This window comes from Octopus bimaculoides, chromosome 5 (genome assembly GCF_046866305.1).
Source record: "Octopus bimaculoides isolate indiv1 chromosome 5, ASM4686630v1, whole genome shotgun sequence".
In the NCBI taxonomy this organism is placed as follows: Eukaryota; Metazoa; Mollusca; class Cephalopoda; order Octopoda; family Octopodidae; genus Octopus; species Octopus bimaculoides.
In genome coordinates, this window is record NC_142932.1 from 79,457,117 (window position 1) to 79,478,603 (window position 21,487).

The 21,487-nt window shown below is 36.3% G+C and overlaps 1 protein-coding gene across 1 annotated transcript in view; it reads right to left on the minus strand.

Moving 5' to 3' along the window:
- Nucleotides 1-21,487, minus strand: part of LOC106870977 (CD151 antigen) — a 55,604-nt gene that overhangs the window by 16,761 nt on the left and 17,356 nt on the right. Inside the window, exons 2-5 of the mRNA XM_014917222.3 lie at nt 11,062-11,127; nt 7,068-7,259; nt 2,286-2,360; nt 658-777 (exon numbers count right to left, since the gene is read on the minus strand). Coding sequence (XP_014772708.1) covers nt 658-777; nt 2,286-2,360; nt 7,068-7,259; nt 11,062-11,115 — 441 coding nt within the window. The 5' untranslated portion in view covers nt 11,116-11,127. The remainder of the gene's footprint in view (nt 1-657; nt 778-2,285; nt 2,361-7,067; nt 7,260-11,061; nt 11,128-21,487) is intronic.

Sequence of the window (21,487 nt, forward strand, 5' to 3'; positions counted from 1 at the left end):
CCAGAAACTAGTTCTACATTGAATAGACACCTTGAAACATTTTCAGCTTCATTAAAAACAACATGCAAAGACATACATTTTACTTTGAAGTGATAATAAGCAACTGGACTTATTCCTTTTCTTTTTTCTTCTTTGATAGGGTGGGGGTAATTTCACTTCATTACAATGTTAATGCCTTTAAATGAGTCCTGAATATCACAGTTTTGAATTTATCTTTCCTCAAATATTTACAGGGTTTATGGTTATAAATTTGGCACAAGTCAAAAGGAGAGGTATGGTCTCTGCTAGGCTAACTTGCTTTTCATACACAACTTTGGTATTAAGTCACCAAAAGTGATGCAATGTCATATGGGGCAAGTAGTGTGCATGTATATTGTAATGTAATGTTGCATGTATATTGTAATGTAATGTTTAACACCAAATCAGCTCAGATTGAGCAGAAATATGATCAAAAGCATTCCATCGACTCTTTTCACACATTATCTAGTATGTCCTTCCATAACTGGGGCTTGATTAGAGAGAGATATGGCTGCTATTTTTAACAAGTTCAGTGGCTTCTTCATTAGCTTGACTGTGTGGTGTAGTGTGTATTTTTGTGTATGACAGTGCATGTGCTCTTACCAGCATGTTATTCATGAGTGATTTGCCAACACTTACCCTTTCTTGTGTAAGATCCCATGATTTAGTGACAGCCTTGTTGTCTGCATTTCGTTCAATATCATTACCATATTGCTTTATCAGAGTGTCTCCCATGGATTTCGACATAACATCTTCTAACTAAAAAAACAATAGTTTCTGATTTAAGCACACAAAACTAACAGTTTTGAGGGGAGGGTCAGTCAAATTACCCCAATAAGTGACTGGTACTTTATTGATCCCAGAAGAATGAAAAGTAAAATTGACTTTGATGAGATTATAACATTGAATGTATAAAGCCACAATAAGTCGTGCATGATATTTTCTCTGATGTTGTGATATTGTGATACACAATTTTGTTGTAAAGTGGGCAAAAACAACTGAATCAATCCAGTATCCAGTACGTGATAGCTGTCTACTGTATTGGGCTTTAACCAATGAAAGCAAATTCGATCTTGATGTCTGTATAGTAATAACCACTATAAATGTTGGTTGGGTGGTTGGTTGGTTTCTCCACTCATACTTTAGACTTTGTATAGAGAGAGAATATAAAAGAAAGATACAGGAGAATTAATATAAGAGGTGCAACATGACACACAGTGAGAAACAGAATCATAGACACAGAAGATAAAGACAAAGGAGTAAATGACACATGAGACAGACAGACAAAAGAGAAGGACAAGGGAGTAAATGACAGACAGACAGACAGAGGGACAAGGGAGTAAATGACACAGGAGAGAGAGAGAGAGAGAGAGAGAGAGAGAGAGAGAGAGAGGAATGAAAGTGCAATAGTTCAAAAAGCATAAAAAATACAGTAGAAATAAACATAAAACAAAGTGGTGAGAGTAAAAGGCATTGCCAACAAGAGACAAGTCTACTCATTGCAGCAGAATGGAATTCTGGAGTCCTGGAACAACTAAATTCTTCAAAGGCATTTTGAGCTGCTTGGTTGTTGAAGGCTCTTGTTGTCAAGATGCTAGAGAAAGTAGCAATTATTCAGAAAGATACCTGTGGGATAGGCTGGGTGAGGGAGAATTTTTGGGGCATTGTGTATTTAAGTCCACATTATTTAAGATGTCCCTTTCTTTACAAGACATTAGGATGTGTGTAATTTGAGGGATATTTGGCAGTTATTTCTGACAGTTTATGTGACATTGTAGAAGCTCCGTCACTAGTAATGTCAGATGCAATCCAGGCAAGCTGTGTGCAGATTGCTTTCTACTAAGTTTTGATGTGTCAAAAGGTTTTGATTGCTGCAGATGGTGATCACAATTTTCAATTCTACAAAATGAGTTGGTAGTAGGAGGAAAGGGCAATTGGTATGTGATGTATATGAAGGATAACAGTTCAGTGAGGAGGTACCAAAAAATTCATGTATTAGAGTGCAAAAGAGGAAATAATCAGAAACACAAGAAGAAATTGTGAAAGCTAATCTCAGGAAATGAAACTAGATTTGCAGTTTGGCTCAGTGGGTGCCTAAAAATGTATCTAGACTTGACCATCACATTTTCTCGAATGCTGATGCATTTTGAACATTATTCAATGTGTTCTTCACTTTTCATGAATGATAGAACAAAGACCCATCCAAACCCTGACAGCATGAGAAAAAAACAAACATAAAATGAGGATAATGCATAAAGATATCTTACCTCTCCACGGAACACGACAGCCAAAATAGAAGCAATTACCAGGAATACGAAAATAAACAGTAATATTATAAAATACTGAAATGGAAAAATATTTTAACAATTAGAAACAAAGAATAAAAATTATGTATTTTAAAAAAGTTCATTCAATATGTACGATGTATTTTAAGGCTAAATAGTAATTCTGTTTACGTTTACATAACTGAGATATTTTGGTTGGATTATATAGTTATCAGATTTTTACTTTCTATATTCTGTAAGTGTCACAATATGGAAATATTTCTCATGGCACCAGCACACAATTTACAGCTGCTTACATTTTTTGTTTTCCGTGAAGTTTTCACGGGTCCAGCTAGTAGTAGTAGTAGTAATAATAATAATAATAATAATATTTTCTACTAAATGCACAAGAACTGAAAATTTGTGGAGAAGGAACTAGTTGGTTACATCAACCCCAATGCTCAACTTATACTTATTTCAACCCCAGAAGGATGACAGGCAAAATTGGCCTCAGCTAAATTTGAACTCAAAACATAAAGAGAGGTGAAATGCCACTACGCATTTTGTCCAGCATGTTAACAATTCTGCAAAATAATAACAATTCTATCCAAATCTGGCACAAGACCAGCAATTTTGAGGAGAGGGGCAAGTCGATTACATCAACCCCAGCACTTGACTTTTACATTATTTTATGGGCTGAGTGAAAGGCAAGGTTGGTCTCAGTGGGATTTCAGTATTAATAATAACAATAATAATTGTTATTGATTGGTACCTTATTTTACTGACACCAAAAGGATAAAAGGATAAAAGGCAAAGTTGACCTCAATGGTGTTTGAATTCAATTTTAGGGGAAGAGCGTAAGTTGATTACATTGACCCCAGTACTTGACTGGTACTTATTTTATTGAACCTGAAAAAATAAAAAGCAAAGTTGGCTCGGCAGCCTTTGAACTCAAAACAGGAAAAGCTAGAAGAATATTTAGGGACTGGTATAATCAAGTCCTAGTATTACTTAATAAACTCAGTTGAAAGAATGATAGTACAGCCTCCTCAGTTAGCAGTGGTGTGTTTTGCGGACAATTTATATAAACTGATATATATATACTATTTTGAAAATGAAAAATGCCTTTACTCATAACAGAAAAGTAAAATGAATAGTAATTAGCAAAGATAATAGAAATAAAGAATGTAGGAAATATGAATCAGGTGTTAAAATGTTTTGCAATTATAGAATCTATTTTTAAGTTGCTTTCTTAACATAAATATACTTAAACCAACATGCTTTTGAAAATTCTTCCAACTAAACATCAGCAGTATTTAAAACCGAGATATTCAAGTAAGTGCAGACTTCTAACATTAGTTGTAGACAAGACTTCATATTAATAACATTGTATCTTTGCTTTGAAAGAATTTTGAAAGAGTACCTGTTTGAAGATATTTATATCACAATAGCAGCTTAAAAAATAGACTATAATTGGAAAAGATTTTTACAACACCTGAATCATATTTCTTACATTATTTCTTTTATCTTTGCCAGCTCACATAAAAAAGCACCTATGCTGGCCATGTAAAAAGCATCTGTTGCTGGTCAATATAAAATGCACATGTAAAAGGCACCAGTGCCAGTCCACATAAAAGACAACTGTGCCAGTCCACATGAAAAGCACCCATGCTGGTCCACATAAAAAGCACCCAACACACTGTAAAGTGGTTGATGTTAGAAAGGGCATCCAGCTGTAGAACCAAGTCAAATCAGACTGGAACCTGGTGCAGCTCTCCAGCTTACCAGCTCTGGTCAAACCATCCAACTCATGCCAGCTTGGAAATTGGATATTAAATAATGATCATTATAGAGTAAGGTATTTTACATGCCTAAAATTCAGCATATACCAACAATAATTTCTTAAAATTAATATAGATACAGACATGACATAAGCTCATTTTGCAGCCACATGGTCTAAGGTTCAATCTAACTGCATGGCACTTTGGACAAGTGTCTTCTATCACAGCAAACACACACACACACACACATATTCATTTGTTTAATGTATGTTTTTCCATGCTTGCATAGATTGGCCAGGAATGTGAGACAAAGTTTTAAGGTCAAGTGATCTTGTCAATGCTTACACATTTTGAAATACCCACACACTTACTCGTGCACATAGACAAGTGTATATGGGTGTGTGTTTTTGTTTATGTGTGTTTTTACATTCAACACCACTTGAAAAAAAAATTGTTACTTAAAGGTGTGATATATAGAAATCACTATAATAAGGACAAGACTTAAAAATCAGTACTGAGGTCAACATAATGAAAAAAATCCTCCAGGACAGTGCCATATCACAGGAGGATTCTAGACACTGAGACAAAAGTAAAAGCATAAAAGGACTAATTAAAGCCTTAGCTATCATTCATTTAGCTAACTATTTTTGGTACTTCTAAATATTCCAAGTGCATATTTGTTATTGTTATTTTCTCAAATCTGCAATACCAGAAGAAATGGTAAAGCTGACTCAGGGTATAGACATAAAGGATCATCACAATGAATAAGGAGAACCATCAGTACAACACTATTGATTTTGTTACTCCACTAATAGTCAAGTACTAGAAGGAAGGTTTGTGGTAGTTATCTAATCAACTATACCTTCCTTCAACATTTCTGACCTGCCTGTCTTAAAAATCTATCATGAAATTGTTGTGCAGTGACTGCAACTGAAAGGACTGAAGACAGTCCTTCTAGATCTGAGAATGACAGTTGGAAAGTTGGGAAAAGGCATTTAGTCAGAACAACCCAAACCAGAGTTATGCAGGATCTGTGGAAGTTCTTTGATTGGTCCTAGGTAGCACTCCACCTCTCTGGGGACTACCACACATTTGTGCATTGGGTATACTATTATGTTTGTTTCTTTTTCTCATTCATCTGATTTCTGTGGAAATCAGTATATTTTATGAAGCTTGTTTCTGTAATGACCCCTTATCACTGTCACCCTTATGGCACTAAAAGATAAAAAGCCTCATGGTATTTCTTCTGGCTCTTTATGATCTGAATTCAAATCCCACCAGGACAGTATTCAAGAGTAAAACAACACTTCGCAAATATCTCCTTCGAGTAAAACCACCAATAGAAGAGAATATGACAAAAGACTGCATGTACTCCATCCCATGCAACTGTGGTAGGTTATACAAAGGCAAAACATGCAGCCCCATCAAAATAAGGATAGAGGAACATCACAAAGCTGTGGCACAGGGAGATATTGATAAATCGGGTATAGCTGATCATGTATGGAAAAATGGAGACCACCTCCCCCTGTGGGATGAAGTTAAAATAATAGACAGAGAACACCAGTGGAAAATATGAAAACTAAAAGTAGCAGCACAGTTGCTAGGACACAACAACCTCCTAAGCAGACAGAGTGCAGATATGAACAGCATATGGGAACCAGTATTAAGGAAGGATAAGAGAATATTAGATTTATAAGCCCTAAAATTCACTCCATAATTGCCCACAGGCATATAGCATAGTGGTTAAGAGCGCAACAACAACAACATCGAAAAATACCATAGGAATAAGAACCCAGGTTCGAAATTTCCCCAAGACACCTGATAAAGGCTGGAGGGTATATCAGCCAAAACGTTGTGTTAACAACAAACAATATGAAGACAAATATTCGTCAATTGTAAATAATGTAAATAATATACTGACTCTTTCTCTGCCTTTTCTACCACTATTATTGCCACCTCTGCTTCTCAGATCTGATTGATCCCATGTTGCATTTACTCAGTCACTTTTAACTCTCATATCTCTCTTTCTCTCATTTCTCATGTTGTATCCAACCCACCAAACTAGCTTTGATGCCCAACCCTCCCTCAATAGAACACTGGCCCTCTAGAATTTCATCCTTGCATACATTTTTTCTTCATTCTGCAGTTACCAACTTGTGTACAAGAAGAAAATTAACCATGATTTCATGGGTCTCAAAAGGTTTTTGAAGGCCATGAACATCATTCTTTCCTCCAAACTAAACCATTAATAAAAAAATAAAAATAACTGATATCTGTAGATATTGAATCAACTCTGATATACTACCGAAGCTGCAAAATCATGCAACCAATCAACCATTACTGCACTACCTATAAAACTAAAATGTAAAGATTACTTTGTTTTGTTTCTTCAAGATACAGAAAACAGAAACAAAATAGGTAAAAAAATCTTCAAATGTTTTGTTTTTTGATGATACAGTAAAGAAGAAACAAAATTGGCTAAAATACATCTTTTGTTTACAATTAGGCAAAAAAAAAAAAAAAATAGAAGTTGTGAATATTATAGATTATTCAAATTTTTTAGCTATATATACTTCTATATTATTCCTAATTTATATTTTCTATATATTTTATAAAAATAAGATACCAGTAGTTTAAAAAAATTACTTTTTAGAAAGCAAATGAAAAATAATGTACGAGTTTTCTGTACATTATGGTCATAAGACAGTTTCTTTTGCCACAGTATGCTAAACGCAAGTACTGTTTATTTCCTTCTGGCTGGCATGTACATGCAAATGTACATACAATACCTAAATGACAGAAACCTTGTTGAGGTTCAGTATTTGGCTGATGATCATTGTATCAATTCTTACTCATAAGTTATATACCTTCCAAGATGGAGTTGTCTGCACTAAAGCATACAGTCTTGTCTCTCCAAATACATTTTATAGAGACACTCACACATACATGTGCACAGAAACATGCAGGAGGGGGATAAAAAGTGAAAAGGAAGTAACTGACTTACTGAAAGGACACCAAATCGCATTTCTCTCCAGGAGGTGACACATCCTAAAATGGATACCAAAGTGATGACAAGACCAGATATGATCATCATATATGATGCTGATGAATAGAGATTAGAACCAATGATGTCTGACATGAAGATTCTGTCTGTAGTAGTCCATACTCCAATTGCAAATGTCACCAAACCTGCAATCTGTACAATTATAAAAAAAAAAAGAGTAAAACATAAATAAATCATAAGATATAAAGATAATATGAAGAAGAGTACAGAAAGAGAGACTGGAGAAGCAGAATGGAAAGGAAGAATGTGGAGAGAAAGCAAGATGAGGAAACATGGAAAGTAAGCTAAGATGCGTATTTATGATCCCTTCCAGCACTTCTGAGACTGATGACAGTAAGAGAAAAAGAGATGCCCAAGGACTATATTTGGGTATTAAACTGAGTAATGGGTTAAATCAGGCATGGGAAACCGTTTTTGAGAAGTAGGCTACATGGGACATGGTTCATCATTAAGCAGAGTGCAATACTAAAAAAAAAATTCAAGGTAAATTTTCATTAGGTATGCCTTTCAGAAAATCCCATGGGCTACAAGTTTCCTATAACTGGGTTAAATCTACCACCCAAAAACTGAAATGTCCCTCTGATGGGCTTCTACATAGTTTCCATCTACAAAATTTCACTCATGAGGCTTTGGTTGATTCCAAATTCTGGTAGAAAAGAAACGAAGCGCAGAGAGCAAACATGACTATACACTCAACAACAAGTGGTTTATGGTATTGAAATACACTAACAAGAATTTAATTCCTGGCGAGGTTCTTAAATTTTACCTCCCAAACATACAGCTATCATAATATTTAATTTATTGTAGCATAGCAAAGTTTGAAGGCTTCTTTTTTTAGTGACAAAATATAAACACTTCCCCCCCCCGTCTGTGTGTGTGTGCGTGTGCGTGTGCGCTATTTAGCTAAATATATTAACCCTTTCAATACCAACGTACCGCAGATAACTTGATTCTTTGTTACAAAGCACCTCTGGTTTCAAAGCATTCATATTTAAAGTAAAACCACCTATCATAATTTTATTCAAGAGCAACCTTTTGCTATGTGAAAATCAGCAGCTTAAATATACCAATGGATGGAGAAATTATATGTATGACTAAATTACTTTACATTATTATTTTCAAAATTGATATACATGATAGGTGCAGGGGTGGCTGTGTGGTACGAAGCTTGCTTCCCAACCACATGGTTCTAGGTTCAGTTCCACTGCATAGCACCTTGAGCAAGTGTCTTCTACTATAGCCTCAAGTGAACCAAAGCCTTGTGAATAGATTTGGTAGATGAAAACTGAAAGAAACCCATTGTATATGTATATATCTATGTGTGTGTTTGTGTCTGTGTTTGTCCCCCACCACTACTTGACACCTGATGTTGGTGTGTTACTTAGCAGCTTGGCAAAATAGGCCAACAGAATAAGTACCAAGCTTAGATAAATGTACTAGAATCAATTCATTCAACTAAAATTCTTCAAGGCAATGCCCCAGATGGCCAGAGTCTAATGACTGAAACAAGTAAAATATAAGAGGTGAGCAGATGATAGACCTGACCAGTCAGAGATGAACAGAAGCTAAACAAACAACTATTACTAAACATAAACATAACAAAAGATACATCATTATCCACACAATTAACAGCTGTAGGTTTTTAATGTGCTGAGGTAGACTGTACATATTACTGAGAATTCATAATGAATGCTATGATACTTTGTATTGGGCATCTTTGCCCAGAGGAACAGGACTGAGGGAAAATAAAGCTGAAAACATGTTATCCCAGGCGAAATTAAGACTGAAAACGGATTATCCCAGGTGAAATAAAACTGATGGTAGGTTATCCCAGAGGTAATAAAACTGAGATTAGGTTCTCCAAGGGGATAACAAGATTAAGAATATATGTCATCTCAAGGTGAGAATATGATATCCTAGAGGAAGCAGAGCTGATAATATGTTTCAGAAGAGAGCAGACAGGGAATGAGTAATCCTAGAGGAAATAGGGCTGACACTATGTTATCTCAGAAGAAATAGAGCTGATAATAGGTTATCTCAGAAGAAATAGAGCTGATAATAGGTTATCTCTGAGGAAATAGAGCTGATAATAGGTTATCTAAAGATTAAAATAACAAATGTGTGTTTGGTAGACAACAGGAGATTATATTCCTACTTAACGAGCAAATGGCAGATTTAACAGAGCAGTCAATAAAATACTCTGGTATTTGGTTATGTCCCTTTATGCTCAAAGTTCAAATTTCACCCAGGTTCACTTTACTGACCTTGAAATGATAAAATACAAAGTACATACTTGGAGAAGGCAATGTAGTTGATATACTCTAGGTGGTCTCCATGCATGACTATAGCCCAACAACAAAAACAAGAAAAAAAGGCCAGTAAAATTATTTTTTGCTTCAAGAAACTCTCACTACCCACTCATACACTGCATCTCATAGCAATGACTAGTTTAAACATGAGGTATAGCCACAAGTAAGGCTGTGTGATTGAGATATGTGCTTTGTAACAATGTCTTCTGGGTCTAAAACTATTGCACAGCACCTTGATCAAGTCTTCTACTGTCTTCCAATCTCTGATCCACTTTACTATACACACCCTGTAACTTGAGTAATGGCCTTTGTTCCCTCTTTGTTACATCTTCATCTTCTCCTCCTCCTCTCTCTCTCTCTTTTTCCCCATCTGGGATAGCCATGTTTCTATTCTAATGCAGGACACCTTTTCTGTCCCTCAGCACCATTCTCACCAGTTGAGAGATCTTAGCTAGCAAATTACTTGGTGACCTCACTGCTGCTGGTGCCACATAAAAAGCACCCAGTACACTCAGTAAATTGGTTGGCATGAGGAAGGGCATCCAACCATAGAAATTATACTAGACAGCAAAGCTTGGTGCAGTCTTCTGACTTGCCAGATTCTGTCAAACCATCCAACCCATTCCAGCATGGAGAATGGACATTAAATGATGACGATGATTTTTAATGTCCATCTTTCAGGCTAACATGACTGGATATCTTGACAGGATAAAGTGGGTCTGGGGACTGTTAGTGCTTCAATGTTTAGTATGGTTTCTATTGCTGGATGCCCTTCTCAATGCCAATCACTTTACAGAGTATACTGGGTACTTTTTCTTTTCATGGCAACAGCACTAGTGAAGTTGCCATACTGCATGCAAGACTAAAATCCCTTTTAACTGAGTGAGGTTTACGTAGATAAGGACTTTATGTTAGATGGAAAGTATGAAAGAAGGGGCCAGAACAGAAGAGGCTTCTCTCTCTCTCTCTGCATGCATGCATGCACTTAGGCATAGCTGTGTGGAAACGGAGCGTACTTCATAATTATATGGTTTCAGGTTTTATCCTGCAGTGTGGTACCTAATTTGTTCCTTGCCAGTACACTTTACCTGAGTGTGGCAGTTATGACAGAATTAGTCTTCACCTGTGAAAGGGTTCCACCTGTAATCTCTCCTCAACTTTAGCCACTTTGAGCTGGTTTCAACTGATATGAATCTCCTTGGAGTTTTTCTTCAATTGTCTGAATTCCAGACCAATCTTCTGCAGTAAATATCACCATTCTAGCTGTCACAACAGCTAACTTAAATAAGGTGCTACCCCTTGAGAAGTATCTCATCAACCAAGTCTTGGTATTTGGTTTTCTTTAGTTTCAATAAGTTTTCATCCAAATCAGGGAAAAGCAAACATAAAAACAAATGAACACATACACACAAACGCATGTGTGTGTGTGTGTGTGTGTGTGTGTGTGTGTGTGTGTGTGTGTGTTTATGCTTACTTATGTAACTTAGCAGCTTAATAAGAATTAGGTTGATAAAATAAATACTGGGTTTGATATGATCAACTAAAAACTCGCAAAGAATAAAAAGAAAAGGCTAGTTAAATAAATTTAGTGAGAAAAAAAAACAAGTACAAAAAGGAATACTTACAAAAAACAGTATATTCACTATGAAAAGAAGGAACTTAAAATTTTTCTTGCCCATTGTGTGATTTTTCTGTCAAATACAAAAGAAAATGAAGTTAAGTACAAGCTTTAAAGAAAAAAATACATTTAGATATTTAAAAAAAAGTTTGCTTGGGTGATAGGAAATTTGAAAGTTTTATCAGATGCATACATAACAACCGTCTTCCCTACTATATAAATTCTTACATTTAAAAATCAAATATTAAAATCAAACTAACACAAGATCAAATTTCTTACTAAATAGAAATGACATATCTTCAATGGGAGAACACCAACACTTCTTAAGGAATACCAATGAACACTTTTGGAAAAACACTGCTGCAGTATTATAAAGATCACAGTTGTTTCAGAAGGTCTACAGTAAATAAGTGAATCTCCATTGATTTCATTGATAAGGATTCAGTTGTTCAATGAATTACCTATTACTCTTAAACTAATAAGTAAATGGCTGAACATTGAGCTGACATGTATACCCTTAAGATAATCATAAACCTAGGGTAGAATCACAGTGAGGTTATTCCTCTTTTTAAGTTGTTCCTAATACATTATTTGTCAAAATGTTAATTGAAAGGTCAGATTATTTTGTAAAGATAATTTTCAATCAAACCTTTTACAATGAGATCAACAAAAAGAGGTCAAGTTCTTTTAAACACCATTCTCTATAAAATAGGCTTTCAATCAAAATAAGTTTGCAAGTTTAAGTAAGTCCTATGGGGAAAAGAGGTATCTAACATTTCTGTGCTGTCCTTTCACCACCACCAAAATAAAGTTCTCCATTTAGGCGTAGGAGTGGCTGTGTGGTAAGTAGCTTGCTTACCAACCACATGGCTCCGGGTTCAGTCCCAATGCGTGGCACCTTGGGCAAGTGTCTTCTACTATAGCCTCGGGCCAACCAAAGCCTTGTGAGTGGATTTGGTAGACGGAAACTGAAAGAAGCCCATCGTATATATGCATATATATATATACATATTTGTGTGTGTGTTTGTTCCCCCAACATCGCTTGACAACCAATGCTGGTGAGTTTACGTCCCCGTAACTTAGCGGTTTGGCAAAAGAGACCGATAGAATAAGTACTAGGCTTACAAAGAATAAGTCCTGGGGTTGATTTGCTCGACTAAAGGCGGTGCTCTAGCATGGCCACAGTCAAATGACTGAAACAAGTAAAAGAGTAAAATTTCTGGTAAATTGATAGCACAGAAACATGATATCTCTTCTTCCCATGACATACAAACTTATCCAAACTTGCAACTTTACTGTATAATTTAGGCTGATATAAGTCACTACCACCAGTTTTCTTGGACCCTAAATGTGAAAATCTATATAAGAACAGTTACCATCGTCATCATCAACAACAGTCACATTACACACCATGTCTCAATAACAATATCAAATAATACATATAGCAACACTTAGCAGACATTTCTCAAAAATCAACTGCCAAAAAACCACACAAAGAAACAAGGAACATGAAAAGAAAAAGAGGAAGTGTACCTTCAATCTAGAACAAGATTTTGATGCCTTCAACCCATAAGTCACCAACATGCAATAGGGAATCCTAAAAATTCAGAGGCCTCAAGACTAAATAAAAATCACAAGGACACATGTAAAAGACCTAGGGTCTGAAGGAATTACTGCATTCACCAAGATCTGTAACTACTACTATCAATTTTGCCAAATTCTCAGAATCTAGAAGCTGGGAAAATCTTAATTTTAAAGTCCAGCAAAAACTTAAGTAGCATCATACAGACCTATCACCTTCCTCATATCCTAGAAAGGCTAGCCCATGATCTCACTAACCCACACATCCCACTCTCCAAAACACATGGATTTAACCCACTACATTCAACCAACATGCTGCTCACAAACCTAACACAGAAAATGAAGACTTCACCACCACCAAAATTAAAAAAAAAACTCCCACATACGCTATCAAAATTTTTAACTACATGTTCTGATATTCACTCATACAAAAAATACTCAATATTTCCTTAACACAAACACTGGCCAATAAGGTGCACAGGAACACTTCCAGGGTATGTATTTCCCCAAATGGAGTACAATAGGGATTGGACCTCTCACTCACTCCTTTCAGTCTATTCCTACATGATCTTCCCACACTACCAGACATACAGCCTCTTATACTGATAGCACACTCACTCACTCCCACTATTCTCCAGATACTACTAAACAACTGCTTCAACCATATTTAAATCACCAAGACATGGATTCCCCAACAACAGGTTTACAGTATCATCTACCAAGTGTACTGTCTCCTTTACATCAGTAGCAGCAGAGAATATCAAATAAATTGATCATCACATGTAACAACATAAACATACCACATACAGAAGATAGAAACACTAGGAGACACATAAAACTCTTCTTCTACAACACAACAAAATGATGCAAACATACATAAAGCAACCACAAGTACTACATTTGTCAAAAAGAAATAACATCAATGGTACACAAACAATACATTAAATCCATTATGAACTACATTGGTTGTAATTGGGTTTACAATCTCTCCACAACAAACTACAACGAACAAAAAACTGCACTACACTTCATAACAGATTGCACAAAGACCACAACTACACAAAACTAATACAATGAAACAGAATGGAAAGCTGACGCGAAAAGACGATGATGATAATGATGATAAATAAAGTGGAAGTATACAAAAATAAACATTATTTTCCACCTTACTGTTAGTTTTGTTTCATTTTGAAAAATAAAAATTTATTTAATGGTTTATTTTTGTTTATATTTTGAATTACATAGATACGGGGCACCAAATGGAGTGCTTACAGGGCCCTGGCTACTATCAACAGTACAACACCACCACAATAAGCAAATGACAATGCACCTCAAGTCAACAAAATAATCTTTGTGATCGCTTACTCTGCTAGAAATAACAACTTAATTGTCCTTAAATCATACACAAAACGGTATCAGTATATACTATATTGAATAATATTAGATACATTGTACCTGGAAAGAAGTGAGGTCATTACTAGAATACTTTTGATCATAGAGCTGCTCAATCAAGGCTAACCTGAGGCAAAACAGCACCTTCATTGCAAATATCATTGTCACAAGTTAGTATTTGACCAACCCAACAACACTGCATTTATTAAAGAATTAAAAATATTGCTTTCAAATTTTGGCACAAGGCCAGTAATTTCGGTGGAGAAAGGCAAGATTACATCGACCCCACTGTTCACCTGGCACTTACTTTATCGACCCAGGAAGGATGAAAAGCAAAGTCAATCCTTGTAGCATTTGAACTTGGAACGTAAAAATAGACGAAATGCCGCTAAGCATTTTGTCCAGTATGCTAACGATTCTGTCAGCTCACCGCCTTTAGAAAGAATTTCAAATATTGACAGGGAAAAAATAGGTAATGAATGTGACACATAAAAGGGTACCAGGTTGCTTTATGATCTGACCTTGATTACAGACGATAGTAAGTAAACACACTAAAGTAGAAAAATACATATAACAAGTCACATACAATATCTTAGATTTTGTCTAACACAATCATTTAACACAGACAGGTGAAATATTGTCAAGTCTATAACAAAGTCAAGAGTGTGTCAAAATTGGTGACATTTAAAATACATGACAGGCGATAGATTAGCAGAATTGTTAGAATGTTGGCTATAATATCTTATGGTATTTGTCCTGACTTATTTTGTTTTGCGTTCAAATCCCACTGATAAAATAAAAATATATTTGGATAAAATAAAAGGGCCATTTTTTATCAAGGCGGGGTTTTGAATAAGGATACCCACGTAAGTTAGATTTTTTCCATTTTAACGGGAATTAAATTTTTTTTTGTCACCGCAACCTTCGAAATGATGGGAGGAAGCTTTTTATATAAAAAAAAATTTTGAAAATTAATGATTTTTGTCACATAAACCTTCCCCTTTCCCACTCCGGACCGATTTTGGCCGTTTTTTTTTTCTTTTTGCAATACACACTTAAAAATAACAGAAACCTTTCCGGAGGAAAAAAAAAATTTGAAAATCTTTTCAGACGAAAGGGCGTATAATTTAAATTAGTTATTTCTAGCACATCCTACGACCACCTGGTATCTTCCTCAGTTCGAAGGGTGAAAACAAAATTGGAAAATTTCTCGGCAAGCAGTGAAAATTCGGCACTACTTAAATACAGAGGTTTCGATGCATCTACGTAACGATACGTTTTTTACAGTGCACACTCGTTAATTTTAGGGTTAGTTTTTAGGTTTAGGGTTAGAGTTAGTTAGGTTTAGGGTTACGTAGATGCATCGCGACATTTGTATTTAAGTAGTACCGTTAAGGGACCTCTGTATTTAAGTAGTACCGAAAATTCAATTTATGTGGACGTCCTGATCCGAAATTCCGCCCAATATTCTGAGTTACCAAACATGCCTGTAATATTTGTTCCTGTCATTTACGTTTTGAGTTCATCCGCGATGGCAATGTTACCAAGTTGTTGTATCGGCTTTTGCCTATACTTTGTTCGGGCCTGTACCCAGGTACAAATACATGGTCAATCATGACCGACAGAAGCCAAATGGCATTGTTTGTTTCTTCGTTACTGTTTTAATAATACATATTTCGTGAATCAAATATATACTATTTGCAATATTTCATTAATCAAACGTTGGTTGTTCGAATATCTGCAAAATTTTGCGCGCGCGTGTGAATAGACGATATATTGTGCAATATGTCCCGTTCCTCTTATCTGGTATTTAAAAAGTTATGAACTTATTCCTTTGAAATTATACAATTATACCAGTAAAATAACAATTAAATCAGTAAAATTTAAACAAAAAATATCATTCAAAAAGAAATAAGTTCGTAACCTTTTAAAAGCTATTCAATAAGTTACTCATGATCTATACTTTCGAAAACGTATATTCTCTTATTCTTTTACTGGTTTCAATCATTGAACAAGAGCTAGGTACTGCTTCCTTGGTTTAGTCGATCATATTAGCACCTGTACTTATTTTTAAATTAGCCATTTATTTTATTGTCGAACTGCTAATGTACGGAACATAAATGCAAACATGGACAGGGATATATACACATGAGCTTTCTGTACAATTAACGCTGAAGGTATATCAGCGAAGGTCTCACAGTGGGACTGAACCGAAACTACGTTGTTGTGAAGTGAATTTCCTAACCATATAAGCCGTGATTGGAAAATTTCATTTTAAAAAAATGAGATAATATATTGGGTTGGCAACTAAGTTCCCGCCGTTTTTTTTTTAATATAAATTTTTTAAAAGGTTTAATAAAAAAAATAACAACTAATTAATCAATAATGCATTCACCCTTGTTTATAACTTCTTCCCAACGTTCAACAAGATTTTCAATACCTCGTTGGTAGAAATCACCCGATTTCGACTCGAAAAATTGATCGAACAAAGCTCTCAATTCTGCATCAGTATTGAACGAAACTCCGCGCATAGCATTTGAAAGAGATCGAAAGAGGTGGAAATTCGTTGGTGCCAAACCAGGAGAGCACGGCGGGTGTGGCAGCACTTCCCAGCCAAACATTTGAATGGCTTCCTTGGTCATATTGGCGATATGAGGGCAGGCGTTGTCGTGCAGCAGAACTCCATGCAGCCGATTAGGTCTTTTCTCTTGAATAGCCGTGTTGGGTCGTTCCATCTGTTGAACATACAGTTCCGCGTTGACCGTTTGATTCCGTTCGAGCAATTCGTAATGGATAATCCCTTCCCAGTCCCACCATACGCACAACATCGTTTTACACGGATGAAGATCTTGTTCCACGCGCGGTGTCGCTTGTTTACCGGGGCTAAGTCATTCCTTACGCTGCATCATATCGATGTACAGGCACCGTTTTTTGTCGCCAGTAACGATTCGGTAAAGAAATCGTTGCTTGTGTCCATGAGTTGAGCGGTGACGACCAAGCAACCAGAGGAGATTGTGGCTCGTTGATTTTTGTTGTTGTCACTTAAAGTATGCGAAACCCATGCTCCATACTTCTGAACTTTTCCCATCGAGTGAAGATGCTTCTCTATAGCAGTGTGGGAGCATTCCATTTTCTCGGCCAGTTCCCTTGTCGTTTGACGAGAATTTTCGTGCAAAAGTTGGTTTAATCGCTCTTCATCGAACTCAACTGGACGGCCAGAACGAGGTGCGTCTTTGAGGTCAAAATTTCCATTTTTGAACTTGGCATACCAATCACGAGCGGTTCTTTCAGCTAGGGTACCCTCTCCATGCACAGCACAAATGTCGCGAACAGCTTTTGCAGCCTTAGAACCTTGATAAAAAGCAAAAAGAAAGAGATGTCGAAAACGCTCGTTTTTCTTAACTTAACATTCCATTTTAATGATCTGAAAATAAAGAAAAATTAACTAGAAAAAAAAAAAAGATTCCAAAATAGAATTCTCGAAAAAAATAGATTCCAAAATTTATAAAAACGGCGGGAACTTAGTTGCCAACCCAATATATTATTAAGAAAGTCAGCCGAAAGTGCTTTTGGTATTTTCCAGGTTGTTTATCTTCTGAGTTTACATCTCACTTTGCTTTTTCATCCTTCCTGAGTCGATAAAATAAAGTAGCAATCAATTACTGGGATCGATTTAATTGATTAATTACTCGCCTCAAACATATAGCCTTCTGTTAAAAAAAAAAAACACTAAGAAAGTTATAAGGACTAGGCAAGTCGTTGTGGGCACTAAACGGTAGTTATAACCGTCCTTTGAATGTACAACATCAAAAATTAGATAAAGAAAAGAGGTTGAGCAAACTAGTGGTGACCTGAGAGACTACAAAATCATGCAGCAAAGATCGTAAATTTAAATCAGTTCGAACTCCACGAGACGCAGAAGTATTTGATATTTAGGGACCAACTCTTTACTCCGAAGAATAATTTCTCTCAATATTTTGTTTTAGAGCTCTCTCTCTCTCACAATGTTATGTCTTTCGTTATTAGATAATCTGTTTCTCAATTGCTCTCTCCCTCTCTCATACACACACGCATTCACACGTAACGTAGAAGAAAATCTATAATATATATCTTAATGACCTGAATTAAGAAATAAAAAATGTTCAATTTTTCCATTTCGTGTTTAGTTAAATTTTCTCAATCTTTGTTTGCCTTTGGTAATTTTGTTTTCCATCTTACAACTCGGGGACGATCAAACCGACCAACTTAATCGCATGACAAAGCTGATTTTGAGCTAACTAAATGTAGGGATCGACAGATTTAGGGAGTGATTTTGTGCTAAACTAAATGTGGGGACTGACAGGAGATTTAGGGAGGCAGGTAATTAACTACTAACATGATTTTTGCGCCCGGTTCAGCATTTTCGTTTAGGTAGATACATGACAAGTAAGAAAAATAACTAAAACAGGTGTTTATTGAAAGCTTATATAGGTTGATTGATATATGTCAGAAAGGATGACATGTGAAGAGAATGGATGTTACAATGTAGCCAGGTTGATGAAAAAAAAAAGTAGCTCTAGCAGTAGCAGTTATCCAGCAACCACGTCAGTCCTAATCCATCAAACCTTATTGATCAATGGCATTCCAAGCATGACCAACATATCTTTCCTCTAGTATTGTAAAATATGAGACTTTTTTTTTTTTTTTTTCTAAGACGGTAGGGTGTAACTTGTAGAACATTTAGCTGATATGTCTAGTAGGTCAAACGACCGCATAGGTTTCCTTGATCCGAAAGGAAAATGTGAAAGTTGTGTAGAAATAATCCAGAAGCAGGATTTGAAGCCGTTCATTAGTTCTCATTATCATATTTTCAACACTTGCATGCGTGTTTCTATAGATTGGCGGGACCGCTATGTCAGCGCACCTTTCCCAGACCCTTCAACGAGGCCGATTCAGAGAGAGAGAATAGGTGCCCTGTACTTGACAGTACCAGAGCCTAGATGAGGCGGAGTTCAGCGGGTGCGTTGGCCCACAGAGACCTATGGAGATGGAATGGACCCCTGTTTTAAGATAAATCAAACACAACTCACAACCATCTTGACTTTTGAAATTCTCTAATTCTGATAAGAGAAGACGAAAGCGGTCTTGTTCTTCCCAAATTTCTCTTGGAGACCCTGCAGATACTGTATCGAATCTGCAGGTTGAAAGACAAAGTTGGCCTTGGTGGAATTTGAATTCAGAAAGTGGAGAGCCAAAACAAATACCTCAAAACATTCTACACGACCCTCTAATGATCCTACTAATTCGCTTCCTTACATTGAGTACAATTTTCAACTTCCTGTCAACATGGTTACCCAAATTGCTAGAAACAACAACCAAATCTCCCTCGAATTACAACCGTATTCAAAAGGCAAAGAACACGTTAGATAATGTGCCCCTAAATACACTATTTTTGTACAAAAAAAATCAAGACTACTACGGTAGAATGTCTTCGCCACGGAAGACATTCACATTACTAGAGACCGGAGTTAAACAACATTCATTGATAATTACTTTTGACACATCAAACTTAGTATTTTGTTTCCTTTACGTGTGATAATGCAAGAGATGTTATGGTAATCATGCCTTTCCCAAAGACCATTAATTTATTTGCCAAGAGGCAATCACTCCTACTGCACTCCTTGCAAGCTTTTAGTACTAGCAATTCCTCACCATATAGACTCGCCTCTCACGAACATAACCTTTGGCCTCGTTAAAATCATTATCAAACACAGACATCAGATTAGGCTTTTAAAATTTCTTGTAAAGTTTACTCAAACGTGCGTTAGAGGTGGTGATGTGAGGATAAGCAGGTAATGGTAAGAGAGAAGGATTTGCTTGGGGCGGGGGGGGGGTCACAAGCGTGGAGGTGTGGTAAGAATTTTGCTTCCCGACCACATGGTTGTGGGTTCACTCCCAATGCGTGGCACTGTTTAATATATATGTATATAAGTGTGTGTGTGTTTGTGTCTCCTTGTCTTGACATCGTGTAACAGTCGTTAAGTAATTGTTACTGCCATACAAGCAGTGTTATTCATTTCTAATATTTATGAGAAAATGATTGGCCACGGGAAATATTACCTTGCTTGGAAACAGGTGAGGATTGGCAACATGATACGCATCTGGCCATAGAAAATCTGTCATAATAAACTCTGCCCGACTCATGCAAGTGTAGTAACGCCATGCGCATGCGTGGAATTAAACAACCAAGCGTTCCCGCTTCTATTCTATCTCTTTCTCGGTCGGCCGGCCATGAGCATGGACGTGTCAAGCAGTGTCTCCAACATTCCAACTCTGGAGACAGTCTCTTTACGTGTTTAGCTGTCTCTCTTCATCTTTCGAACTTACGCTCGACAGCTCGCTTACATCTACATACCAAACGTCCAAACAACACTGCTCACACACACAGAAGCTGTAACAACAAACAAGAGCAAAATATGTATATATTTACCACCTGAATAAATGTTGTATAAGTTGATAGTCTGGAATTCAGCGTTCCGTTTATATCTTAATTTTATATAGGAAAGTCAGGTATACATCTAATGATGGATAACCCACTTTCCTATACAAGCATGGGAAAGTGGACGCTAAATTTTATATATATACTAGCTCCAAGGCCGCACTCCGTGCGGACTTATAAGGTAGCTCCTGCGGAGGGCTAATTGGGCCTGCAGCCCAAAACTAAATAGGGAAATAATAGTAAAGCATTTAATGGTATCCTACCATCTCAGATTTATATCATAGAGTATCACATTTGGAGAATTTTGTATCACTGTGACATTTGGAGATCAAAGTAAAGCAGCAGCATAAACAATATTCTTTTCTTTTTTTCCATTTGGTGTGAGTATGAAGAGATTGTTGCCATTTTCAACTCTGGAAAAAAACCAACATAGAGCTGACCATGGGAAAAGCACTGCTACACGAGGTGAAGTTCAATTTTCAGTACTTGTCCTTGATTCTTGTTAATTGACAATGCAAAACTAACTCTTACTGGAAGAGAAATATAAATCAGAGAAAGTCAGAGCTTTCATTTAGTTTAAGTTTTTATTTAGTTACTTAAAGCTGAAGAAATTTGAAAGAAGCATATCCAGAATAGCTACTTTTAGTACACAAGATAAAGCTGACAACATTTCTTTGATATTTGATTATGTTGTTAACGCATATGGACCTCGTATGTCCAAAAACAAAAAGGTAAACCTACGTAGGCTCTCTAAGTATTATGTTGCACGGAGAGGTCAACTCTACTATCGTCATGGAGCAGAGAGCGAGAGTAAGAAATTCTGAAAATGAGTACCGAGAAGTCTTGGTCATTCGCAATCCGGATGAACAGAAGAGTGTCATTTCAAGTATTCACATAGGCTATGGAGATAGTGATACTGCCCGCTGCTTGGGAAGTCATCTTGGTGTCGACAGAACAAGGGCTAAAATTTTAGAGAGGTTTT